This window comes from Zeus faber (assembly GCF_960531495.2).
Source record: "Zeus faber genome assembly, chromosome: 1".
In the NCBI taxonomy this organism is placed as follows: domain Eukaryota; kingdom Metazoa; phylum Chordata; class Actinopteri; order Zeiformes; family Zeidae; genus Zeus; species Zeus faber.
In genome coordinates, this window is record NC_137193.1 from 43,085,010 (window position 1) to 43,109,448 (window position 24,439).

The window sequence follows — 24,439 nt, forward strand, 5'->3', positions numbered from 1 at the left end:
CTTCTGTCATCCATCTTTTTCCCTTTTGTTTTCCTTTATACTGCTGCTCTTTTTGGGCCGTTTAACCTGCATGCCAACTCCACGTGCAGCATCATCTTTTATCAGAAGCTGCCCCTCGCTGTGTGAATCTGGTCCTGGAGTTATTTAACCGTATTTATTGGTGTATGTTCTTATGAATTCCAGTCCTGTCATTGTATAATATTGTTTAAAATACAAATGATCATTAAAAAAAAAAATAAAAAAAAAAGCCTTCGATTGGACCTCATTTCTCCGGCTCTGTTGGAGTGGTCATTTATGTCTGATAGATAGATAGATAGACAGATAGATAGACAGATAGATAGATAGATAGATAGATAGATAGATAGATAGATAGATAGATAGATAGATAGATAGATAGATAGATAGATAGATAGATAGATAGATAGATAGATAGATAGATAGATAGATAGATAGATAGATAGATAGATAGATAGATAGATAGGCAGGCAGACAGATAGATAGAGAGACAGAGAGACAGAGAGACAGACAGGGAGATAGATAGATAGATAGACAGACAGATAGATAGATAGATAGATAGATAGATAGATAGATAGATAGATAGATAGATAGATAGATAGATAGATAGATAGACAGACAGATAGACAGACAGGGAGATAGATAGATAGATAGACAGATAGATAGATAGAGAGACAGAGAGACAGACAGGGAGATAGATAGATAGATAGATAGATAGACAGACAGGCAGGCAGGCAGGCAGACAGATAGATAGAGAGACAGAGAGACAGAGAGACAGACAGGGAGATAGATAGATAGATAGATGGATAGATAGATAGACAGACAGATAGACAGACAGGGAGATAGATAGATAGATAGATAGATAGATAGATAGATAGATAGACAGACAGGCAGGCAGGCAGGCAGATAGATAGATAGATAGATAGATAGATAGATAGATAGATAGATAGATAGATAGATAGATGGATGGATAGATGGATAGATAGAAAGACAGACAGACAGGTAGATAGATAGATGGATAGATAGACAGAGAGGCAGACATATGTTTTGTTCTTGCTGAGGCAGCTCTTTCTGGAGCCGCTCTCTATGTTCACTTCACAGAGGAATCAGCTGGAGAGTGAGGCTTAAGTAGCGAGCAGATGCTGTCGTTTTCTCCGGCTCTGAATAGCAATCTCTTATTCAACATTTGCTATGCAGGGATGTTTACAGAGTGGGATTCGCAGAGAGTGCTGCAATAGAAAAACAAATATTTTTGGTGGGGGGTTTATTTATTTTTTTTATCATTCCTCACGCTTATTTTCTCACCAAGTCGTTGGTGAAACATCCCATGATGTGTTCCGCCGGTGATGTATGTGATGTGATGATGGTGATGTGATGCGACTGATAGTTTGTGTTCGACCATTTATGATGAAATGGGAGCAAGAATATAACAGAGGGAACAATGTGTGTTTAAAGAATATGTAATAGCACTTTTCGGTCATTACATGGGACTTTCAGAAATAATTGAACAAGTAAATCGAGACTGCCCTAAAGGTACATGTAAATAAACAGCATAGGCAAAATTACAATTAACATTGATTCAAGACGCCTTGTAATGAATTATCTAATTAATTCTATCATAGCATGCATAATAATGATTAGCATACAATTATTTTTGCCATTAATGTTCCACCCTGTGGGTCACAGAACAGAGATGAGCCTCGACATTAATTCAGTTTATTTAATTCAGTTATCGCCAAATACAGCGGGTGGAGGTGGGGGTTTGGGCAATTGGCCTGAGCACCCTTAAGGGTTTAAACATTTAAACATTTATGTTTTTTATTGAATTAAGAGGCCGCAGGCGCATCGCAGCATATGGTGTTTTTGATCCAAACCTGAAATGTCACAGTAAAGAAATTTGGTTTTAACCATCAACTATACTCAACTCAACTTCAGGTTTTCTGCAGGTTTCACTGGTTGAAAAACTCGACCACGGCATTGCGTGAGATTTAACTCATTCATTTCTTATCAGGGTGCTGGATCCTGATCCCGACCTCCTCATTAAAACCTCATGGTTGTAATGAATCCCTTGTCTACTCTTATCTGCCCCGAACGTCCCAGTTCTCACCAGCGTTACATTTTTAAATGCAAATCGATACTCAGAGAATAACAGGTGCGGTGTTGCTGAAAAACAATCTGCTTTTTTTTGTTTTTCCTTGGGGCCGAGCAGACAGAGAGCGATCTGCGCCTCCTTATGACCTCTACGCCGCCGAGCGACGTGTCGATGAAAATGTCCCCTCCATCTGCTGATCCCAGTAAAGTCGGACGAAAGTTGCTTGTTTCTGCCGTGCGTGTTGCCAGGGGGGTTAGCGAGGGCATTTCCTGCAGTGTTGGAGATGGAGGACGAGGAGGACGAGGAGGAGGGGGAGACGCAGACAGCGACAGGAGGAGGAGGAGGAGGAGGAGGAGGAAGCAGAGACGCTCTAACCTGTCTGACCTTTTACTCACCTGAGCTTCATCCCAGGAGCTCAGTCTCAGTCTGCTGTTCACAGCAATTGTATTTTTCAGCAAATAAAGAAGAACAGAACAAGAACATGCCACTCGTGCTGAAAATAACTCAATATTTTTATACTAAATGTGCAAGGACAAAATTGTGGTGCAAACTTTGAAGAATAAAAATAGTCATTCTGCACACTGCGATTCAAAATGGCTTGAGGCACACTTTGGTTCAAAAAGTAAGAATAAAGAAATGTATTACGTGAGTGCACAAGTTAAAAGTGCAGGTGCAAAAATAAGTATAAATATAGCTGCAGGCAGCAATACACAGGGTCAAGTTTATTCGATTTAGGCGCGTGTTCCATCTTTTGTTTTCTGTGTAACGCCGCGAAAGCTACTGAACTTATAAACATAATGTAGTTACGTCCATGTAATTCCACAAATCAAACTTTCATGGCATTATGTATGAAGCATTTCCATTTCCACCAACGGTGACTAACCTTGACAACTGGATTTTTGGACAATGGCTTCTTTATTGTCTTAGATTTTCAACTATTTTTTGGCATCTGCAACAATAACAAAAACAACTTTTGTAATTACTTTTCATAACAATGACAATAAATACATTTCATTGTAGAAATATATACATTTATGTGGCCAATTTGTTTATGAACAGTGGCGTGTCAGTCAAGCAGGACCAGCTCGATATTTGAGATTCAAGTTGTTTGTTTTTTCACTCATATCTGCTCACCATGTGGATCAATTTGCACGAATCTTAAACCATGAGATGCTTGTGACTTACCGGTTTAAAGGACACCTCAACCGTGCGGATCCTTTTAAATTTAAAATGTCGAGAATTTTCCCTAACAATAACAATAGGGTTACCCCTAATAATGATTATAATACAGGTAGTCCTCACTTGACGACCCACCTGTTTAACAACGGTTCAGACTTACGACAAGCTCTCTGACCAGACTGTATTGTACGCTGTGCACAATACTGCGGTGTCTCAGCATCAAGCATCTCATCACGCATCACCCTTTATACACTATATACACTATATATACTATATACACTCTACACTATATACACTATATACACTGTATATACTATATACACTATATGTACTATATACACTATATACATTTCATCGCTCATCACTGTTCTCAGATTAAGTCTCGTTCCCGTAGTCTGTCAGTATTCACTACTCTAGCGTACCCAATGGCCACTCCTCCTTACCGTGAAATAACACTGGTCCTCACTTATCGACCAATTTGCTTAACGACCTGGTCCTGGAACAGAACTCGGGCATGAAGTGAGGAGTACCTGTAATGATTATAAATCTGCATGTTTCTGTGCTGAACAAAATACTCCAATAATCTCTCAAAATGGGGTTATCGTTGTATTATTACAAAAAAATGTCATACAACTTTTAAAGAAAGAAGATTCTGGCGGACCAAGGGGCGTGGCTGAGCCTAGGAAGGAATAAATGCACAGATACTCACTCACCTGGGAGAGTAATGGGTCCACACTAGTGAGAAGCTCCTTAACTCCTCTGTAGTCTGTTTACACAAACTAAATATTGTCAGGAAGATATTGCTTCTTGTAAGTGTAAATAACTAATACTTTTCATTTAATACTACCTTGGGAGATGGCTGTAAATACCCATAAAAAGAGTAAGATTTACCCCCCACTCTACTGCACTTCAATACAGACTCTGCTAAGTGTTTGAAATCAATCACCTTGAATACGTAATAGTAATAATAATTTTCAACTTCGTTTTTTTCCACTGGTTGGCTCCATTGTGTTTTGTCTTAATAGGGATTTTCTCTCGCCCTTCTGTGGCTCCTAACCGGGAAGTGTTGTTCAAAAGCAGAGTTGTGAAAACACCCTTGAGTTCTCCTCTGCAGACCCTCTTCAAACGGTCGCTGGTGTTTTGTCCTGGGGGCCCCCGGGGAAAAAAAAAAAAAGAGTGCTTTTCTGGAACGCCGGCGCCACACGCCATGAGCCGAGCTCTCCACCAGGCTGTTTATGTGCAAATCTGTCGATACGTTTTTACATTCGCCGTTTGTCTTTTTGTGTCCTTGAGTGGAAGAGCAGTTTTCCAGGTTGGGATTGTGACTCCACCAGCGGGGAGGAATTATAATCTGAGGGAGAAGAAAGCGAAAATGTAATTAATTCCCTAGTTCCTCCCGAATCCTAATCCTCGGACTAAGACGCTGAGTCTAGACATGAGAATCCTTATTCTTCAAACTATTACTAGTCATTGTTTCAGAGTAAGTCTCCCCCACGGGGGTGGGGATCCGTCCTGAGTGATCTCATTATGACTCCAAATTTCAGCAGGATTATGAAAAACCAGCCACGAGCTTAAGCATCATCTGCGCTTTGCTCTGAGACATCAGAGTCGTGTCCTCTTTCCCTTCTCCCTCCTTCTTCTCTTGCTTCCTCTTCTCAACATTCAACTCCTCCTGCGGTCGTCTCACGCGTCAAGGTACTTCACTTATTGAAATACAAATAAAGATGGATGGCCCTTTTGAACCCATTTATCTTTCCCGTCATCCTCGGGATGCACAGCTCAGATCTTTAATAGTTTCACCCCCGAATCTGCATAGAGAGCTGCTGTGATGACGCCGCTGCAGATGGCAGAACGTTGTGTGTGTGTGTGTGTGTGTGTGTGTGTGTGTGTGTGTGTGCGCGCGCGTGTGTGTGTGCGCGTGCGTGTGTGTGTGTGTGTGTGTGTGCCCACTAGTCACGCACACACATGAACTCAGGGCGGGACCGTATGGGACCAGAAATATCTGGAACAGTCTCCAAAATGCAGCTTGGACGTGACGTGTTTGAACAGCAGAGGCAGCTGATCAGTGGCTCAGTGAATTATTATATGAACATTTCCATGTGCAAGGAAACATCACAACACACTATGCTGATAGTGTCACAGATATATATTTCTGATATGGTCAAAATGTTAAAGTTAGGAGCAAATTTTGGTGGCACCATACTAAGGATGTTTCAGTTGACAGAAGGCAGCTGCTAACCTGATAAAACATATCATTAGATTGGATTTTTGTGTGTACAATTGTTTTAGATACTGCAAAATATATATTCTTAATTTGCATTTGACAAGCAGCCATCCGTATTTTTAACATACAGGTACTCCTCACTTAACGACCGAGTACCGTTCCTAGGACCAGGTCGTTGAGAAAATGGGTCGATAAGCGAGGACCCGTGTTATTTCACGGTAAGGGGGCGTGGCCACTGAGAACACGAGTGTAGTGAATACTGACAGACTGCGGGACTGAGAACGGTGATGAGATGAGAAGTACACAGTGTATCCAGAATATATAGTATATATAGTGTATATAGTGTATATAGTATATATGGTATATATAGTTGATATAGTGTATATAGTGTATATAGTATATATAGTATAAAGTGTATATAGTCTATATAGTATAAATAGTATAAAGTGTATATAGTGTATATAGTATATATAGTGTATATAGTGTATACTGCATATATAGTATATATAGTATATAAAGTGTATATAGTGTATATAGTATATGTAGTGTATATAGTATAAAGTATATATAGTGTAGATAGTATATATAGTATATATAGTATAAACTGTATACACTATATTTTGTATAAATAGTGTATAAAATGTCTATTGTGTAAATCGTATATATAGTGTATGTAGTGTATATAGTATATATAGTATATATAGTGTATATAGTGTATATAGTATATATAGTATATATAGTATAAGGTGTATATAGTGTATATAGTGTATATAGTATATATAGTATATATTGTTTGAAGTGAACCTTTAATTTGACCTTCTCTAAACTTTTGAATGCACATGTCCAACTGTTCAATGGTTCAGTACTTTTTGCACAACTTGCTGTTCTCTAACAAGGAGCTGAACAGCAAAATTCACAACAGGTGTTTGATCCATGAATCGACCAAAACATTTCCTGGTTCAATTAGAATTGATATTTAAACAGTCCCCTTCATCATGCTGTTCACATTTTGACATCATGAGACCAAGATGACACCTAACAACTGATCAACAGTACCTCGCCATTGTGAGGCTTCAAACAGGATGTTCTCAGAGGGAAGTGGCCACTGAGCTTAGAGTGTCACAGAGTGTCATCAGCAGGTTGCAACAGAGATACAGAGACTGGAAGAGTCACAGAAAGGCATAGAAGTGGACGTCCTTTGGCCACATCCCACACTGATGAGCGCTACATTGTGAACAGTGCCCTGCGGAACCGAATGATGATGCCACTCAACTCCAGGCACATTTAAGGGAGGTGAGAGGCACCCAAGTGTCACGTCAGACCATTCAAAACCGTTTACATCAGTGTGGTCTGCGTGCTAGACGACCTGCAAGGGAACCTGACCATCCACCAGGCACAGGCATCATCGTCTTGCACGGGCCAGGAAGCATTTACGCTGCACGAGGGACCAGTGGCCTCAGTGCTGTTCTCTGATTAAAGTCGATTCACGTTGAGCAGAAATGATGGCCGCCAACGATGTTGGAGACGTCAAGGAGAGCGCTATGCATCAGCCACTGTTGTCACCAGACGAGCCTTTGGTGGTGGTGGTGTTACAGTGTGGGCAGGTGTGTCTAGTCAATACAGAACTGCCCTACACTTTGTGAATGGTACAGTGACAAGCCCATACTACCTGAAAAACATCATTAATCCAGTCATTGTGCCCCTGCATGAACAACACAGGCCTCATTTCATCTTCATGGATGACAATGCTCCAGCTCATCGAGGTCGCATCATTAGGGAACGGCTGCTGGAGACTGGGGTACCTCAAATGGAGTGGCCTGCACTTTCTCCAGACCTGAATCCCATAGAAAACCTCTGGGATCAGCTGAGTCGCCGTGTAGAGGCTCGCAACTCTGTACCCTGGAACCTCAATGACCTGAGGGCCGCCCTTCAAGAAGAGTGGGGTGCCAGGCCTCAGCAGACAATAAGTCGACTTGTGAACAGCATGAGACGTCGTTATCAAGCTGTAATTGATGCTCAAGGCCACATGACAAGTTATTGAGACATTGACATTTTTTGTTGTGGTAAACCCACCACTGTTGTTGGCTTTTGTTTAAATAAATTGTTTGAGATGAGGAAATCACTATTGCATGCTTCTACTTAAATGCCCTCCTTTCATGATATAATATCACTGTAGCGTGAACTTTTTACATTTTCCATAAATTTCACCCGAAAGCCAAATATCCCTAACTTTTTGTGAGTAGTGTATAGTATATAGAGTGTATGAAGTGTATATAGTGTATATAGTGTATGTAGTATATAACGTGTATATAGTGTATACAGTGTATATAGTAAATAAAGTATATATAGTGTATATAGTGTTTATAGCATATAAAGTGTATATAGCATATATAGTATATATAGTGTATATAGTAAATATAGTATATATAGTGTGTATAGTATATAAAGTGTATTTAGTGTATATATAGTGTATATAGTATATATAGTGTCTTCTTCTTTTTCTTTTGGCTGCTCCCGTTCATTGTGTATATAGTATATGTAGTATATATAGTGTATATAGTGTATACAGTGTATATAGTAAATAAAGTATATGTAGTGTATATAGTGTATATAGTATATAAAGTGTATATAGTGTATATAGTATATATTGTGTATATCGTGTTTATAGTATATAGAGTGTATATAGTGTATATAGTGTATATCGTATATACAGTATATATAGTGTATATAGTATATAACGTGTATATAGTGTATACAGTGTATATAGTAAATAAAGTATATATAGTGTATATAGTGTATATAGTATATAAAGTGTATATAGTGTATATAGTGTATTCAGTATATGTAGTATATATAGTGTATATAATGTATATAGTGTAAATAGTATATAAAGTGTATAAAGTGTATTTAGTGTATATAGTGTTTATAGTATATATTCTATATATTGTGTATATTGTGTATATAGTGTATATAGTATATATAGTATATATAGTGTGTAACGTGTAAAAAGGGTGATGCATGATGCTTGACGCTGAGACTTTGGCGGTATTGAACAATACAGACTGGTTGGAGAGCTAGTCGTAAGTCTCAACAGTTGTTAAACAGCTAGGTCATTCAGCGGGAACTACCTGTATAACATTATGAATTTTTGGAAATTGCTAAACAAGCAGTATAATGAATCAGAATCCTCTCAACAGCTGTTTAGGAAGGTTAATGTACTAGAGTTATAGTCCGTAGTTTTCTAGTCACTGCGGCCACTCAAAGAGCTTTTCACTAACTCGTACAGATATTTATACAGTGGCAGTAAAGTCATCCAAGCAAGGCATCAATCCCACATTCCCCCCTGAGCCTCTGTAGGCGAAGTGGAGGAGATGGGAGTAGAACATTCCTGATGAAATGCACCGTTAGTTTTGTTTGTTGGGGTTAGGGAACTTTGATGAGATGAGAAGGTTTGGTTCACACCGGTCCCACACCCTTGGCCCGGACCTTTGGCTGTCCACTGTTCCTGGTCCACCTTTTATTTTGGCCGAGCGGGATCAGGCCGGGTCCCATTCTAATGCCTCGGGTACGGTCTGTGTATCAGACATGCATCAGGAAAAAATATCTGGGGAAAAGAGGTCTCGGTATTTTCTTTTTTTTAAATGGTTGGTTTCAATGGGATGAAGAGATAAATTTCGAGGAGTTCAGGTATGTTCAGGTAACGAGAAAGCCTCGTTATAACAAACGCCAATGCAATCTGGGTCACCCAGGTCTCTGCAGCAAACATCATCTGCAAAGACCTCCTTCTCTGTTGGCTTGTGGAACTGTCGATCTGCAGTTAACGAGGCCGACCTTATTTCTGGTTATGCTAACCACCTCTCCTTGGAGCTCCTTGCTCTCACTGAGACGTGGATTAAACCTGAAAATAGTGCAACCCCGGCAGCGCTTTCCACAAACTACTCATTCTCCCACACCTCCCGACCATCTGGCCGTGGTGGTGGGACTGGCCTGCTAATATCCAACACATGGAAATTGAATCCACTGCTGCCTTTAAACAACTTTGTCTCCTTTGAATATCATGCCATCTTGGTGACTGCTCCGGTAAAAGCCTCTGTGGTCGTCCTCTACGGTCCACCAGGACAACTAGGTGAGTTCCTACATGAGCTTGACACCCTGCTGTCATCAATTCCTGAGCATGAGTGTGCCATGCTCGTCCTCGGTGACATGAACATCCACTTGGACAGTGTGAGCTGGGTTGACTTCCTGTCTTTGGTTCGCTCATTCGACCGAAGACAGGCCCCGACTCCACCGACTCACAAGGCTGGCAAAGAGCTTGATCTGCACCACAGACCACTTCTTCATCCGCTTCAATGTTCAGTTTCCAGAACCAGCCTCTACCTCCCCACCCATGGTTACCATCCGCTGCAATCTCCGCAACTTGTCTCCCACCCACTTCTCCTCTGTGCTCTCCTCTTCTCTTCCGCCTCACGGCACTTTCTCCTCCCTACAGGTTGATGATGCCACTGATTCTCTCTGCTCCACCTTGAGCTCATGTCTGGAGAGCCTGTGTCCACTATCCACCAGACCTGCTCGATCAACCCAGTCGCACCCCTGGCTGAGTGACACCCTCCGGACAACGTGTACTGACCTCAGAGCAGCCGAGAGGAAATGGCACAAATCCGAAGCGACTGAATATCTTGCAAGCTACCAGATACTGCTCTCCTCCTTCTCTTCCAGCATCACTGCTGCTGAGAACGCTTTCTTCAACGACAGGATCAACGGTGCCACGGACACACGTAAGTTATTCTCCACCTTTAAGTCTCTGCTCTACCCTCCACCACCTCCTCCAGCTACCAATCTCACTGCTGATAGCTTTGCCTCCTTTTTTACTGACAAAGTGGCAGCTATTGGCAGCCAATTCTCCAAACAACTAACTCACAACCTGTCTACTCCGGCTCAAGGCTGATTGTTCCCTGGTTTTACCCCTCTCGCTGATAGTGAGGTATCTAATCTACTAACATGTAGCCGTCCTACTACCTGTCCGCTAGATCCGATCCCATCTAACCTCCTTCAAGCCATATCACCGACTGTCACCCCGGCAATCACACATTTGATTAATTCCTCCCTCACTTCTGGCACATTCCCCTCTGCTTTCAAAGTGGCTAGGGTAGCACCACTGCTCAAAAAACCTTCACTCGATCCCACTCGAGTGGAAATTTATCGGCCGGTCTCACCGGACCCACCTTCCATCTGGCTTCAAAAGCGGACACTCCACTGAAACAGCCCTGTTGTCTGTTACGGAGGCCTTAAAAACTGCTAGAGCTGCTGCCCAATCCTCGGTTCTCATTCTGCTAGACTTATCAGCTGCTTTTGACACTGTCAATCACAGCATTCACCTGTCCATACTCTCAAGTATGGGCATCTCTGGCAGTGCACTTTCCTGGTTCGAATCTTACTCTCTATCTCTTGTTCCTACCAAGGCTGCAAGGAATCTTGGTGTCATTATCGATGACCATCTGACATTCTCGGACCATGTTGCCGCCGCCTCTCGGTCGTGCCGCTTCGCACTATTCAACATCCGAAAAGTCAGGCCGTACCTGACCCAATATGCCACTCAACTGCTGGTACAAACCTTGGTGATTTCCTGCCTCGACTACGGCAACGCTCTCTTAACAGGCTTGCCGGATTGTGCGGTGAAGCCACTGCAGATGATACAGAATGCGGCGGTGCGACTGGTGCTCAACCAGCTAAAGAGGGCACATGTCACTCCGCTGCTTATCAGGCTCCACTGGTTACCTGTAGCCGCTCGCATCAAGTTCAGGTCTCTGATGCTGGCCTACAGAGTGATTGTTGGGAATGCTCCCACCTACTGAAATGCTCTTGTAAAAGCACATGTTACCCCCTGGGTGCTGCGCTCGTCAAATGAGTGTCGCCTGGCTCTGCCGGCCGTACAACCACGGCAATCCAGGTTATTGTCATTTGTAGTTCCACGTTGGTGGAACGAGCTGCCAAAAACCACCAGAGCAGGGACCTCCCTCTCTGTCTTTAAGAAGCAATTGAAGACCCAGCTCTTCAGAGAGCACCTCCTCTCCTAACTTACAATTACTTAGCACTACTTAGCAGTATTTATTTATTGTTACACTAATGTCTCTGTCGCAATGTAGCTTGAATGTTATTCTCCCTTGTAAGTCGCTTTGGATAAAAGCGTCTGTGAAATGACTAAATGTAGATGAAAATGTAATGTATTTTGGGACCCGTGAAGTTACTCTTAGTTAGGATGGATTACATCTTCATAGTGAGGATGGATTACATGTAGAGGAGAGATTCCAACGTGAACCTGGCCAATCACATGTTTCTTCTTTACCATCACACCATGCTTCACCTTTACCACCTTTCATTCTCACCTTTCAGACACAAACGCGCGCGCGCGCACACACACACACACACACACACACACACACACACACACACACACACACACACACACACACACACATACACACACACACACACACACACACACACACACACACACACACACACACACACACACACACACAGTGAAAGAGAGTTTCTGATTCCCAAAGAAAAAAGGTTAAATTGTTTCATTAACCTTACAATCCACTTCTCTGACCCGATCGAATCGTCCAAACAGAGGTCTGAGTGGCGCTACCTTGACCCTCGCTCCTGATCTCCTGCAGTTTCCCAAAGAGAGAAGAGTTTACACACACTTTTTACATGACAGGGTTGATTCTCTCCTTTTTCATTTTCTTTCCCTCCGTTCATCAGCCGCAGCACACGATCTGATGGTGAGCAATTTCAATTAACATTTTTCGCTAACTCGCTGCTGTCGGTGAAAGAGGCTGTGCACTCCAGGGGAAACTTCCTTGCTATTTGGCCAATTACACATCCATGCTAACAAACTGTTTCTCATGCAGATTGTGCAAGCTCCGCCGCCTGCTGAATAAACACACTTAGTTTCACAGAATGCAGGTCTTAGAGTCATCTCAGAATCGATTTCCCTTGAGCACGGATGTGAAGAGTGTCTGTGTATTCAGTCATGACAAAGTACAAGTCTGACGCAGAAACTGTGTGATTTCCAGGGTGAGTTTTGAGAAAATCGTATAGATTCTGTCTAAGAATTTTTTTATTTTTAATCAATTTAAGAGCTCAATGCCCTCTGTAAATTAGAAACTTACGTCTCATTCGTTTCAAAATCCTTGTTAATAAGGTGTTAACTGAGGATGAATTAGTGTAATTTGCAAGGCAATTGTTTTGAAATGACTTGCCTAACGACTATTATTACTACACGTACTGTACTGCATGTCACTTATTCCTGAAAGGTAACATTGCAGTTGATGCAGATTAAGGCGCGTAACGACTCAAGTTAGGGTCAAGTTCCTACCCTACCCTACCCTACCCTACTCTCCAATTTAACATGTTTAACACATCTAGAATTTCCCCTCTGGGATCAATAAAGTGTGGTCTTGTCTCATCTTATCTTATCTTATATCTATATTATTCTGGTCCCTTCACTGGGAAGTGAACCCAATTAGGGCCGAGCAATAAATTGATGTAATGACTTATTCTGTTACAGTGATTTCGTATTGTGATAAAAGGTCTATGATGATCAGAAGACCCAAAAATATGAAATAGTCAAGGTGGAATGCCTCGATTCACACACATGCATTCTGTGTGTGTGTGTATGTGTGTGTACTATGATACCATTTATTGCAGCTCATCTCCTCCTCTTCAATCTCATCTCAAGTGTGATTTGAGCCTCTGACCCCTGTCACTGGCTGATAAATAAGAGACAAATAAAAAGCCATTGCTGCTTGACACTGTAGTAATAACAGAGGATGCACTGAGGGGTAACAGGGTCACCTAATTTCATGTCACGCTTAAGAGCACATCAAGCGGCAGACGGGGGCCCAATGAAAAAAAAAACGGCACTGTCGTTTCTCTCTGAAAACACACACACACAAAAAAAGAAAAGTGTCAGCGTTCAATCATTTTTACGCAGTGGGTCTTTTTTTGAACAGGTTTTCACGATACCTGCCTGTCGCGTCTTCTTAAACCCTGTGTTGTGGGGTGAATAAAGGTAAATGTAAAGGCAGATTGTAGAGGTTGGAGCCAAAAGCTCTCTCTGTACATATCTCTGTGCAGTGCATACACTGCGAGGAGTTACAGAAGGAGCTGCTTCAGAAAGTAATAATCTGAACCCGTTTAGTAAATTTTGTATAGTATTTCACATATTTTCATATACGAGATATTTTTCGTGGTAAAGATTGGTGCATTGCTGTACAGATATTAAGCATAAAAAAAAGCTTCACGGTCAGAAAATAAACAGACAAATATACAAAAGTAGGCATATATACAAAGAAAATAGTCGAATACTAATAAAAATAGCCCCAAAAAAATGCCATAAGTGAAATTCAAATACATTTGCATTTTCAGACTGTGCAACAAAACTTCTTCTATGCAGTTTAACTTATCGTCTTTAAATCTGTTAAAAAAATCACAGCCTGTAAGTATGAAATTCATACCATAGCAGAGTGTGCTTAGTCTCCTCATCAAAAATTTACCATGATGGTCTTCGGACATTAAGTCCTGTCCCCCGGTCACTGTGGCTCTTTTTACAAGCATGGGAAGCATATTGCATTAAGCGAACATCATGCAATATTCACAGCTTTGCTGTATCGCTCTGAATGATTATTTCATGATGTTGAGATTTGCCCTGAACTTGGACTTAATGCCGGCCCCAGTTGCCATGACGATGACATGGTCACTTATGCTGTGCTGGCCGAGCGGCTGTATATTGTCTCTCCTAATAGTTTGTTGGAGCGGAACACTGCTTAGCACTCGAAAGACTTTGTGTATCCATTATTGATAGTTTTACTCAAAAATAATACGATCATCAAAAGGTCATGAACAGTTTAAGTCGTTGCTTTATCGACTGAATTTAATAATACATTAAATCCAAGGATTCATTTCTCTAGGATGTAAAAGTGTTTTTTGGTATTTGAATACTGATGAAGAAGACAGAAATCAACACATTTTTATTATTCAGCCTTTTTTATTTTATTCTTATTCTCTTACATTCATTATTTCATTCATTGACGGTCGAGAGCAGTGAACATCCTGTGCCACTGATGAGAGTGATGCTTTCATCCTATTATTATTCAATTTCAATTGTGCTGTTTAGGGATCTACTTGAGTAGCAGCCAAGGCAGAGTATAATACGGTACATGAGGTATTTGAGAGTTGCAGCTTAAAGTTTTTGATTATTCAGCCCCAGAGATTACTCTCATACGAAGAAAACATGCGTGCTTAAGTTCTACCATAGAATGCTTTGATAAAATGCATCTCAATCTCTGAATAAGTGCAAATCTAATAAGTGCAATTCTAGAGCGAGTGCAGCGTTGCGTACACGTCCGTTCAGCTGTGAGGATGCAGTTGCCAGTTCTCGCCTAATGAGAAAAATGGGTTATATCCCAACGCCGCGCGGTGCCAGAGGGCTTTTTACCAAGCACGCATGCTGTCCAGAGCCAGCAAACTGCGCTGGGCTAAGTCGATGCTTCAAGGACATGTTGGAGCGTTTCCACAGAGGCGGAGGGATCACTAATTTCCTCCCACTAATGAATGTTTCCTTCCTGGCACCGTGATGGAGGCTCACACTGCAGGTCTCATTACACGACCAAAACCAGGGGAAAACAACGCTAGGGCCACTATTACCATGTGGCACACACACGCACGAGCGCGCACACACACACACACACACACACACTTCACACACACACACACACACACACACACACACACACACACACACACACACACACACACACACACACACAGGTAAACAAGGCTCTCTAACATCCTCTGTGCCTGAGCCACTGTTTAATCTTTAATTTTCCACTGATGAATGCCCTCACACTCACACTCACACACTCACACACTCACACACTTACACACTCACCAACTATCACTCCTTCAGATGATTGACTATTTGCAGACAAAAGGAGCAACATCCTAATAAAGACGTCACCCTTCATTTTACATGGCCTCGCTCCTCCCTGGCATATCAGAAAATGAGCGCATCTTGTCCTGTTGAGTGTGTAGTTTGAAAGCGATGAATGGAGTCTGGCTGCTAGGCGACATTTGTTACAGTAAAACCCAAAAACCCTTGCTTCCCGCTGCCTCCACTATTAATTCACTCTGGTGACGTTCAGGGGGGCGCTGTTGCTGCTCTTCCCCCTGGCGGAGATCTTGACGAGGCGCTGTGTTGTTTGGATCCCACCGGCGCCGGCGCCCTCCTCCTTGGTTTTGCGGAAGCAGTAGACCCCGTAGAGACGGTACTTCTTATCGGGGAAGCCCAGGTGTCGGACGCCCGGCTGGGGCTCGCCGCAGCGGGAGCGGGGGTTGACGATGGGATAGCGAATGCTGCCGTCCTCCAGCCAGCCGGCCTCGCAGCGGTCCAGCAGCTGGATCTTCCAGGCGGCGTAGAGCTGACCCACTTTGGCCACGACTGAACCGTCGCGGAGACAAGCCTTCACCGCCTCCTCGTAGTTCACCTTCTTGAAACGTTTAAGGAAGTAGACTTTGCCTGAGGGGAGGGAGAAAAGGGGGACAGAAACAGGAAGAAAAGGGAAAAATGTACATGGTTGTCGCATAGACATCACAAGAGAAAGAGTTTTGATGGGGAAGAGAGAAGAGAAAAGGGCGAGAGGGGAGACCGACCGAGCCCTGAGGGGAGAAACCCTCCTTTTCTGCAGGGATGCGATCACAATATGCAATCTAAACAGCAAAACCTCGCCAGCAATTCAAAATCAAAGCACAATACTCTGTCAGTGGGCAGCCTTCTCATTAAAAGTTACTCCTTTCATCTCAGCTCTGGGGATATAGCCTTGCCCAGCAATATTCCAGAAATTGGTTTCGTGATCACTAGAATTCTTTGAACTGAACTGAACCATACCGTAGTTTCTCGGGAGACGAGGGCAGCGGCCGAGTAACCTGACTGACAATAAACAGCAGCTGTTTATTTCTAAAACAATAGCTACTGTATCACGAAAATGAGCCTACAGTCCTGCCTCAGCCGTGCACTTGGCTCCACTATTGATTTTCCGCTTGTTTATGTGACTGGTGGCTGTTAAGAGAAGCACAATATTGTCTCACATTTCCCTCTGGGCCATTCAGTAAATACCTTCCAGCTGGACTGGGCTACGGTATCGGTCATGACCACTGCCGAAGCTCCCTGCCCGCAACAGACTGTCCACAATAATTAACACCCTAGGGAAGGCATGAGCGGCCATTTCCATGTTTCGGACATGGTACCTTTCTCCTGGCTGAGCACTGGTATGGTTTTTCTGTGCTGCTTTTATCTATCTATCCATCTATCTATCTATCTATCTATCTATCTATCTATCTATCTATCTATCTATCTATCTATCTATCTATCTATCTATCTATCTATCTATCTATCTTTCTATCTATCTATCTATCTATCTATCTATCTATCTATCTATCTATCTATCTATCTATGTATCTATCTATCTATCTTTCCATTTGGAACCCTAACCTCTGTCTTTGTATATTTCTTTGTCGAAAAAGAATGTTGATATGTTGTCAGCCAGACAGGTATATGATACATAAATAGATAGAAAGATAAACAGAGAGACTGGCAGATACTGTATACAGTAGATATATGTAGACATGTACGTGTACTTGTGCTTTCGTGCAACACTTTGACTGCACCACCCGAAGATCTGGCGTTAACTTCCACTACCCCTTAGAAAATTGAATTCACTTCCGACTTTTTAAAGTTTGTTTTGGGGAATAAACCTGGGGGTGGAATGTGTCTTCAAAGTAAACATACAGTATGATGTAAATCAAAGAGGTGGGAGATAAAAGGCTGGGCAAAACACCCAGAGGACATAATGGCCCTGTGAGCCAGGCACAGCCAGCCCTGGTTGCTTTAATCCAATGGCTTTAGGCCGGCGAGATCACAGTGCCGAGTTCTGAAACCTGCAGATTTGCTTTTCCCCCGGCGCCTATAGTCACAGCAGCTTCCTCGTTCAACGCAGCGTCACAGCTCGGCCATTGTTTCATCTTATCCTCACCAGCTTTAAATAAGGAACGCAGGAATCTGGGTTGCATGTGCATGTGGATGAACAACTTTGGGCAATTGATAGAAGCACTTACTGTAGAAGAGTTTCAGATCTTTTCAGATCAAAGGGAGGACATCCTGACACGCTCATGCCCATACACGCACGCAAGCATGCACGCACACACGCACGCACGCACACACAACCACACACACACACAAACACACACACACAGATTGCCAAAGTAACGGAAACATACCATGGAAAAGGAGTTTAACTTTGAAGTAACTAAGTAACAGTGAGTCATATTGGCATGATGATTATCTGCAATGACAATAAGTACTTTGATTTGTGAGTTTTCAATGCAACAAAGCAATATTCCAACAGAGTTACAAAAAGGTTACAAAAAAATGAGCAAGGCTGTGGCAACGTCTCAACAAAAACACCACATGTTGTGAGCTTCACAAAACTGGAATTTATGGCAGACTAGTGCAAATGTGTTTTAAGGACCCCTGATCAATGCAAACAAGAAATATGTTCTGGTGAGTCGTCTTTGACCCTATTTCCTCCGTCTGGACGGGTTTGTTTTCTGAAAAAGCCAAAGGATACCTTCAACCAAATGCCTGTTGGGGATCCGTAGGCAGAGGGTGGAGCTGCGCCTTAATTGCCTTATTTTGTCCACCCACTGTATATTCACACGTACACACACACACAGATCCTAACATAGATATATTTCTCACCGTTGACGTTTGAGGTGAAGCAGAATGCGTCGTAGCGCTCGTCCTCCTTGTGTCTATAACCATAGTTGCGTACGCCGGCCGGTGTGTCCTTGCGGCCGCACTGGTCCCTGGGATGGGAGATGGGATACTGGACTGAGCCGTCTTCCAGCCAGCCAGCATTACACCAGTCCAGACCCTCCAGCCAGGCCTGCAGTAGGGACGATAAGTCACTAGGAGGCATTATCAAAAGAGGAAAGAAGTTGTCCTATCTATTATAACAGGAGCCCATAAGTCTGAGCCCCGATAGCAGGACGCCATTCTTTTGAAAATCCAGAAGAGCTGACCCATCGCCAGTCGTGGGCATCTAATATTAAAATTAAACTGTTTTAACTCGCAGCCTCTGGTGAGACCCGCTGCTCCGGCCACGGTGCAGCGGAACACCTGTAGAGTCCAAACAGAGCCTCTTCCAGAATAATGCTTCTGTTTGTTTTTTTATTATTTTTTATTTTTTTATGAGCATAAAGCTGTCCCTCAGCACAGGGAGCGGCTCAGTGTATGTGGACGTATCCATGCAACATATTTATTAAAAATAATACATTTCTGCGAAACACTGCATATTTTTCAAATGTTGATTTTCAGATTTGAACATTTACAAGGCTTAAAGTTAAATGAATGAGATTGAAGGTATTTATTTTAACAGTTCAATAGTTAGATATGTTATTCATATCAATTCATGCATCAACTTATCTCATTTCATCATAACACATAGGCCAGGCCAAGACTCAATTCATTTTGAAGGGAACGCAGTCTTTATTCTAGGAGGCATTACCGCTTTCCAACACTAGGGGCAAATAATGAAGCATAATAATGAACCTTGTGCAGCTGGGAGTGAGAGGCCAATATGGCGTCCTGCTCTTTGCAGGTGTCTTCAGCCTGGTGGTAGTTCAGCTTGTAGCGCCCGGTGCGGGGGTAGTAGGGAAACACAACTCCTACAGGATCACAAGATGCATCCACTAAGCTAAAAAGCAGGACATGTATGGTCATCACGCATCTTTAATCACGTGTAGTTTTTCCTTGTGTTTGAATGCTTGTGGATTTGTTCAAGACCTGGTTATTTTAGGATGTCCACAAGCCTTTTTTAAACTGCTACATAAACTAGCACTGTTTGAATTCAGCCTGTCTACGTAATCAATTGTCTCACTGATCCGCCGAAATGCGTTCCCTTTGCCTGAAGAGCGCAGGTTCCTGACCTTCCAGGTCCAGGTTAACGAATCCCGTGTCGTCCTCCATGTCGTTGGTGACCTCGCACTCGTAGCGTCCGTAGTCTTCCAGAGTGATGTTGTGGATGATCAGCGAGGCATCGCCGGGCCCCACTTGCTCCAGAGACACGCGCCCGCGATATGACCCGAACACGCGCTGCTGCCTGGACAGGGCATGGATTTGACTGTGATATGACATGTTTGCTGTGGCTGTTGATGGATCACACGCAGGAGGACTCGGAAGTATGTTGGTACGGGTGAATAATGACTTTATTTGATAGTTTAGCTTGGTAAATAGCAATAGAACTTGCAAAAATCAAACAAACTTAGATTTTTTCATTTTGTTATGATGCTAATAAAATAATAATAAAATAAAACTTTCATATGACAATGAAGCACCGAGAGATGAAAGCAATAAAATGAACCCATAAATCAAAACCAAGACATTAAGCTCCACGTGTGTCAAAAATGAACGCGGTTAGCCCAAGAACATTATCGAAATGGTTCAAATTTTGATGGTGTTATTTGAAATACAGACGATACCTTCCAAGTGAAACGAAGACATCCTCAAACTGCAGGGCGTCTGTGACTTTGGTCCACTTGATGCGGATGCGAGAGGGGTCCGTGCTCTCCGGCTCGTGGTGGTAGCGGCATGGCAAAGTGATGGAGCCGCCGCGGTGCGTCACCACCTTCCCTGGCGCCGTTTGCACGATCACAGCACCGGTGTCATCCTCTGGAGACCGGATGGAGAGGAAGGAAGGAAGGAAGGCAGGTACCGTATGTGAATACAGTTCTGTATCTGTCAGGGTTACACCCATACCACCACCTACCACCTTTTCTTTTCTCTTGTTTTTGGACTGTCGTTCTTTGCAGACCCATCTGGGAAACATGGCCGCCTAGTTAGAAGTTAAGCCGCCATCCTCGCCTCAAGCAAAATGTCTTCATTGTGTCCTCTCAGTGTCCTTGAAGATACTTTGCCGTAGCCACTAAATGGGTGTTGAAACACTTAATACATCTGCATTCCTTTTGAGTGTAGAATTTCTTCCCCTTCAGTGATTCATGACGTGTAAAAATATATAAGGCAAATTAAAATCAGAATCAAGTAGATGCTAAATGACAAATGTTTGCACCTATTTCATTATGAGGCAATGCCTGCAGAGCTAGTTTTGGCAGACGGCTCCCAGGGCACTAAATGTGTCCACGCTCAAACGGGTTGGTCTATTTGAGCTGTCAAACCGGCCCGCTCAGTCTTTGCTCATCCCGATGTTGCTCCTCTCCCTCCACCTCCTCTGCATTCACCGATGGACTCCACCTCTTTTATCCAAAGGGGGATGAAGCTCATCACTCCTATATGCTAAAATGTTGCCCGTCAATCCCGATACTTTCTACAAACATGCAAAGAAGTGATGACGAATAGAGTCCAGAATTCAATCTCACTCCTTTTTCTTTAATCTATAAGGTTATCCGTATTGGTGTAATCCACCCACAATTAACAAAAATAATAGCCTGCGTGGAATTATTTTATGAAGTTGTTACTTCACAAATTAACTAACTAACCTAACTACCTAACCTAACCTATGCTTTTCGTTATTTCTGTCATATATATAAAGTTACAATGTCTGATGCTCATATTAGACGTGGCATGACAAGTGTCAAATAATGGGTTACACTAATGTAATCGCTGTGAGTGCAAGCATGAAACAGCGTTACCTTTCTGTCGACTTCTGAGATTACTTTGCTTGCCCTGAATCCAACCTCAGGCTCTGCGTGAGTGCGTGCGTGCGTGCCTGCGTGCGTGCGTGCGTGCACAGTAAATGCTTCTGCACGCCCCCTGTGTTCCTTGGCCAACCAAAAAGTCCAGATTACAAATTATGAACACAAAACATGCTTGTGGTCCAAACCTTTACACATGTGATATGACAAAAAAATAAAATAAAATGCAATGTAATGAAGTAGTGAAAGACTGTACCAAGGACATGCACCACTCTCGTCCTTCCTTTCTCTGTTTCCAGTGGCAGCAAGGATACGCCGATGGAGACGTTCAGGAGGACAATCATGAAGATGAATAACATTGTTGACTTCGACATCAGTGTAGTAGGGTTTGGCATCTGCAACACAGAGACCACAAGGTAAGGGCCACTGTTTTACACAAAAGGAAAATTCTCTTTCAGCTGAAGTTCGGTGAGTCATTTGTTTGCATTGGTCTTCTCTGTCCGTTTTTAATAAAATTTTTGGGAGATAGTGATGAAACAAGAGCTAACTTGCAGTGGGTGCCCTACAATGTTGTGCCATAGTGCTATCTAAAAAGTTAACTTACTAGTGAAAAGTTGCATTTTGTGTTGTAACATATGCATTAACATCTTCAAAGTTCCTCAAGTACAGCAAGAAACTGTTTTGGTCCTTTTTGGAACTCAAATGTCAGCAAATGAAGAGGTTTTTGGAAGGACACCTTGTAAATATGGAAATGCAAAGGCTAAAAATTATAGATTCAGCCATTAATGTAGATTAAAAAAACAGTAGAAGCATGCCATGCATGTCCCATGTGATTCCATGGTGACAATTGAGGTTGAAGATTTCGGGTCAAGTGGCCATTATCATCTGACAGGCTCTTTAGGGAGTATGGATAGGAGTTTTCAACCTTTAATTCGACCCCTCACTTGGCACACAGTGCATGGAGAGGAGGTCCTTTGAAACAAAACACTGCCGTATTATTGATATTACAGGCTCAGATCCATATGATGTGAGGAATAGGTCTGACCAATAAAACATGTTCTTCATTATAATATAGACAAGCAGTTGAATCCACTGAAATGGACTGGGGGCAATTCATTTACTGAATTTATTTTGTTCCCCACAATCTCATTTGTTCAAGTTCTATGGAACGACTGCATTAATGACTTTTTTAAAGTAGACATAGGTACATGCATATTGCAAACCTGACCATGCAGTAAAAAAAACACTGCATGATGCGCAGGAGTCGCACTAAAGCATGGATACACTTACCGTCACCATGACAACAGAGTATTGTTTGGACGCAGAAGATGCTCTCCGGGAGGCTAATGCTGGTGCTCTGAGGGGACCGTGGTGATGGAACTCATCTCCCCGGTTTCACACTCCAGCTTGTTGGCTCTGGTCCCATCACCGGTTCCTCGCATTGCAGAGGATCAGTAAATCACTGATGGAGGCTCCTGCGGTACAGTGACGTAGCAACCCTGGGACTGTACAGCGATTTACTCCGTCAGCCTGCGAAAGCAAAGGCTGTGCTTTAGACTGTGCGATGTTATGTTGGAAACTAGTCATAGGTACCATACAGATGGAGAATCCGGATTTTTGATCCCCGCAGTGAGCAAGGCTGGCTGGGTGAATGTTTATGTCTTGTGATTTTGTCAAACTTTAAAGGCGGGGGATTAGCTCAAATGGTAGAGCGCTCGCTTAGCATGCGAGAGGTAGCGGGATCGATGCCCGCATCCTCCATGTACCAATGACCCGGCGATGAGGCCAGGTACCTGCTGCCTGTTTCGAAGTTTTTCCACTTTTGACCTTCATTTATTATAGAGAAGACATTTAACGTCAATCATCGTATAAAATACGAATGTATCATTTAGACAAAAATGCATTTCTTAAACAAGTGCAACCTGTGTTTACCGCTTGATTCGTCATGGTCAAGGACGCTAATGTGATATGAATGACTCATGGTGAATGACTAAAGATTACTAACCTGAGCGCACCGTTCCTTGCCATGTTTTCCTTTTCATTATAGGCCCAGGTGGGTTTCGTAAGATCTGGCAATTAGCTCTATGTGTTGATTTATATACACTTTTGCTCTTGATGTGTATCCATGTGTCGTGTTGCATTTTTCCAGCAGAAATCCCTCACTACTCCTATCAATGGATTATGGAGCGGTTTGGGAAGGTCTGGTTTCATTTAGAGCCTCACACACACGCAGCGTTTTGCACAAGCAAGACTGATGCCATAGTTCAGCACAAACAAGCTCCAGAGTGAATTAGATGGGTCTCTCTTTCTCCAGGTCTCTCTCCAATTATCTTTCCACTTCTCCATCTCTCTCTCTCTCTCTCTCTCTCTCTCTCTCTCTCTCTCCCTCTCAGCTTATTGCACAGCTAAGTAAAAGGGGTAATCACTTATGGGGGAACTGCTCCGTTATTGATGGCATAGAACTGGAGAGTGTAGAGCTACACAGCTGTTTTAGGGTAAATTATCTGTCTTGGTTACCAGACACTGTGATTTAATGCAGGCCTGTATCTGTCAATTACTTAAGATTATGATTACCGATGAATTATTCATCCACGTGTGCGGGATTGTGAGTGGAAAGTGAAAACGTCATCCACTGTGGTGATTTGAGCGTTATTTTTAGAAACAAAAACTCAATAAATCCCAAAGAAAAACACAAAGTAGTGTGAGCAGAGGCCGACTATGTGCTGAGCCTCCAGCACACAGCAGTCTCTCTGAGCATAAGCGATAGGGAGCGGATTAAGCAATGGTAGAAGAGAGGGGATAACAAAGCTTGCAATGTGGATACATCGGCAGAGACAGAGGAGATAAGAGGCAGAGGAGAAGGGCAAACAGGGGCAGACACAACACGTCTCGTCTCCCCTGTCTAATCGGAGAAAATAAAAAGCCCGAACCGGCCCATCAGGCCGGAAGTGTGGGCGACTGACAGCACCTCGTGTGGAGAAAAAACCCTCCACCACACACGTGCCATTCACCGCTGGATAATGATAAGTGGCACCTGCAGAAGTGTGAGCTTCTATCTCACGCCCTCCCCCGCAGCACTTGCGTTTTGATCCCGGAGCTGAAATGATATCCAAAGTGTTGTACTGGAAGGAGCGTGCTCAATAACATGTCCACTT

The 24,439-nt window shown here is 42.8% G+C and overlaps 1 protein-coding gene across 1 annotated transcript in view; it reads right to left on the reverse strand.

The window, feature by feature from the left end:
• hapln4 (hyaluronan and proteoglycan link protein 4) overlaps positions 1 to 22,726 on the reverse strand; it is a gene marked incomplete at both ends in the record, with an annotated part of 24,569 nt that extends 1,843 nt beyond the window's left edge. Inside the window, 9 exons of the mRNA XM_079996538.1 lie at positions 4,000 to 4,052; positions 4,847 to 4,958; positions 15,707 to 16,095; positions 18,334 to 18,520; positions 19,186 to 19,301; positions 19,563 to 19,735; positions 20,115 to 20,304; positions 21,541 to 21,679; positions 22,652 to 22,726. Coding sequence (XP_079852664.1) covers positions 4,000 to 4,052; positions 4,847 to 4,958; positions 15,707 to 16,095; positions 18,334 to 18,520; positions 19,186 to 19,301; positions 19,563 to 19,735; positions 20,115 to 20,304; positions 21,541 to 21,679; positions 22,652 to 22,726 — 1,434 coding nt within the window. The remainder of the gene's footprint in view (positions 1 to 3,999; positions 4,053 to 4,846; positions 4,959 to 15,706; positions 16,096 to 18,333; positions 18,521 to 19,185; positions 19,302 to 19,562; positions 19,736 to 20,114; positions 20,305 to 21,540; positions 21,680 to 22,651) is intronic.
• Between the last annotated feature and the right edge of the window lie 1,713 nt (positions 22,727 to 24,439).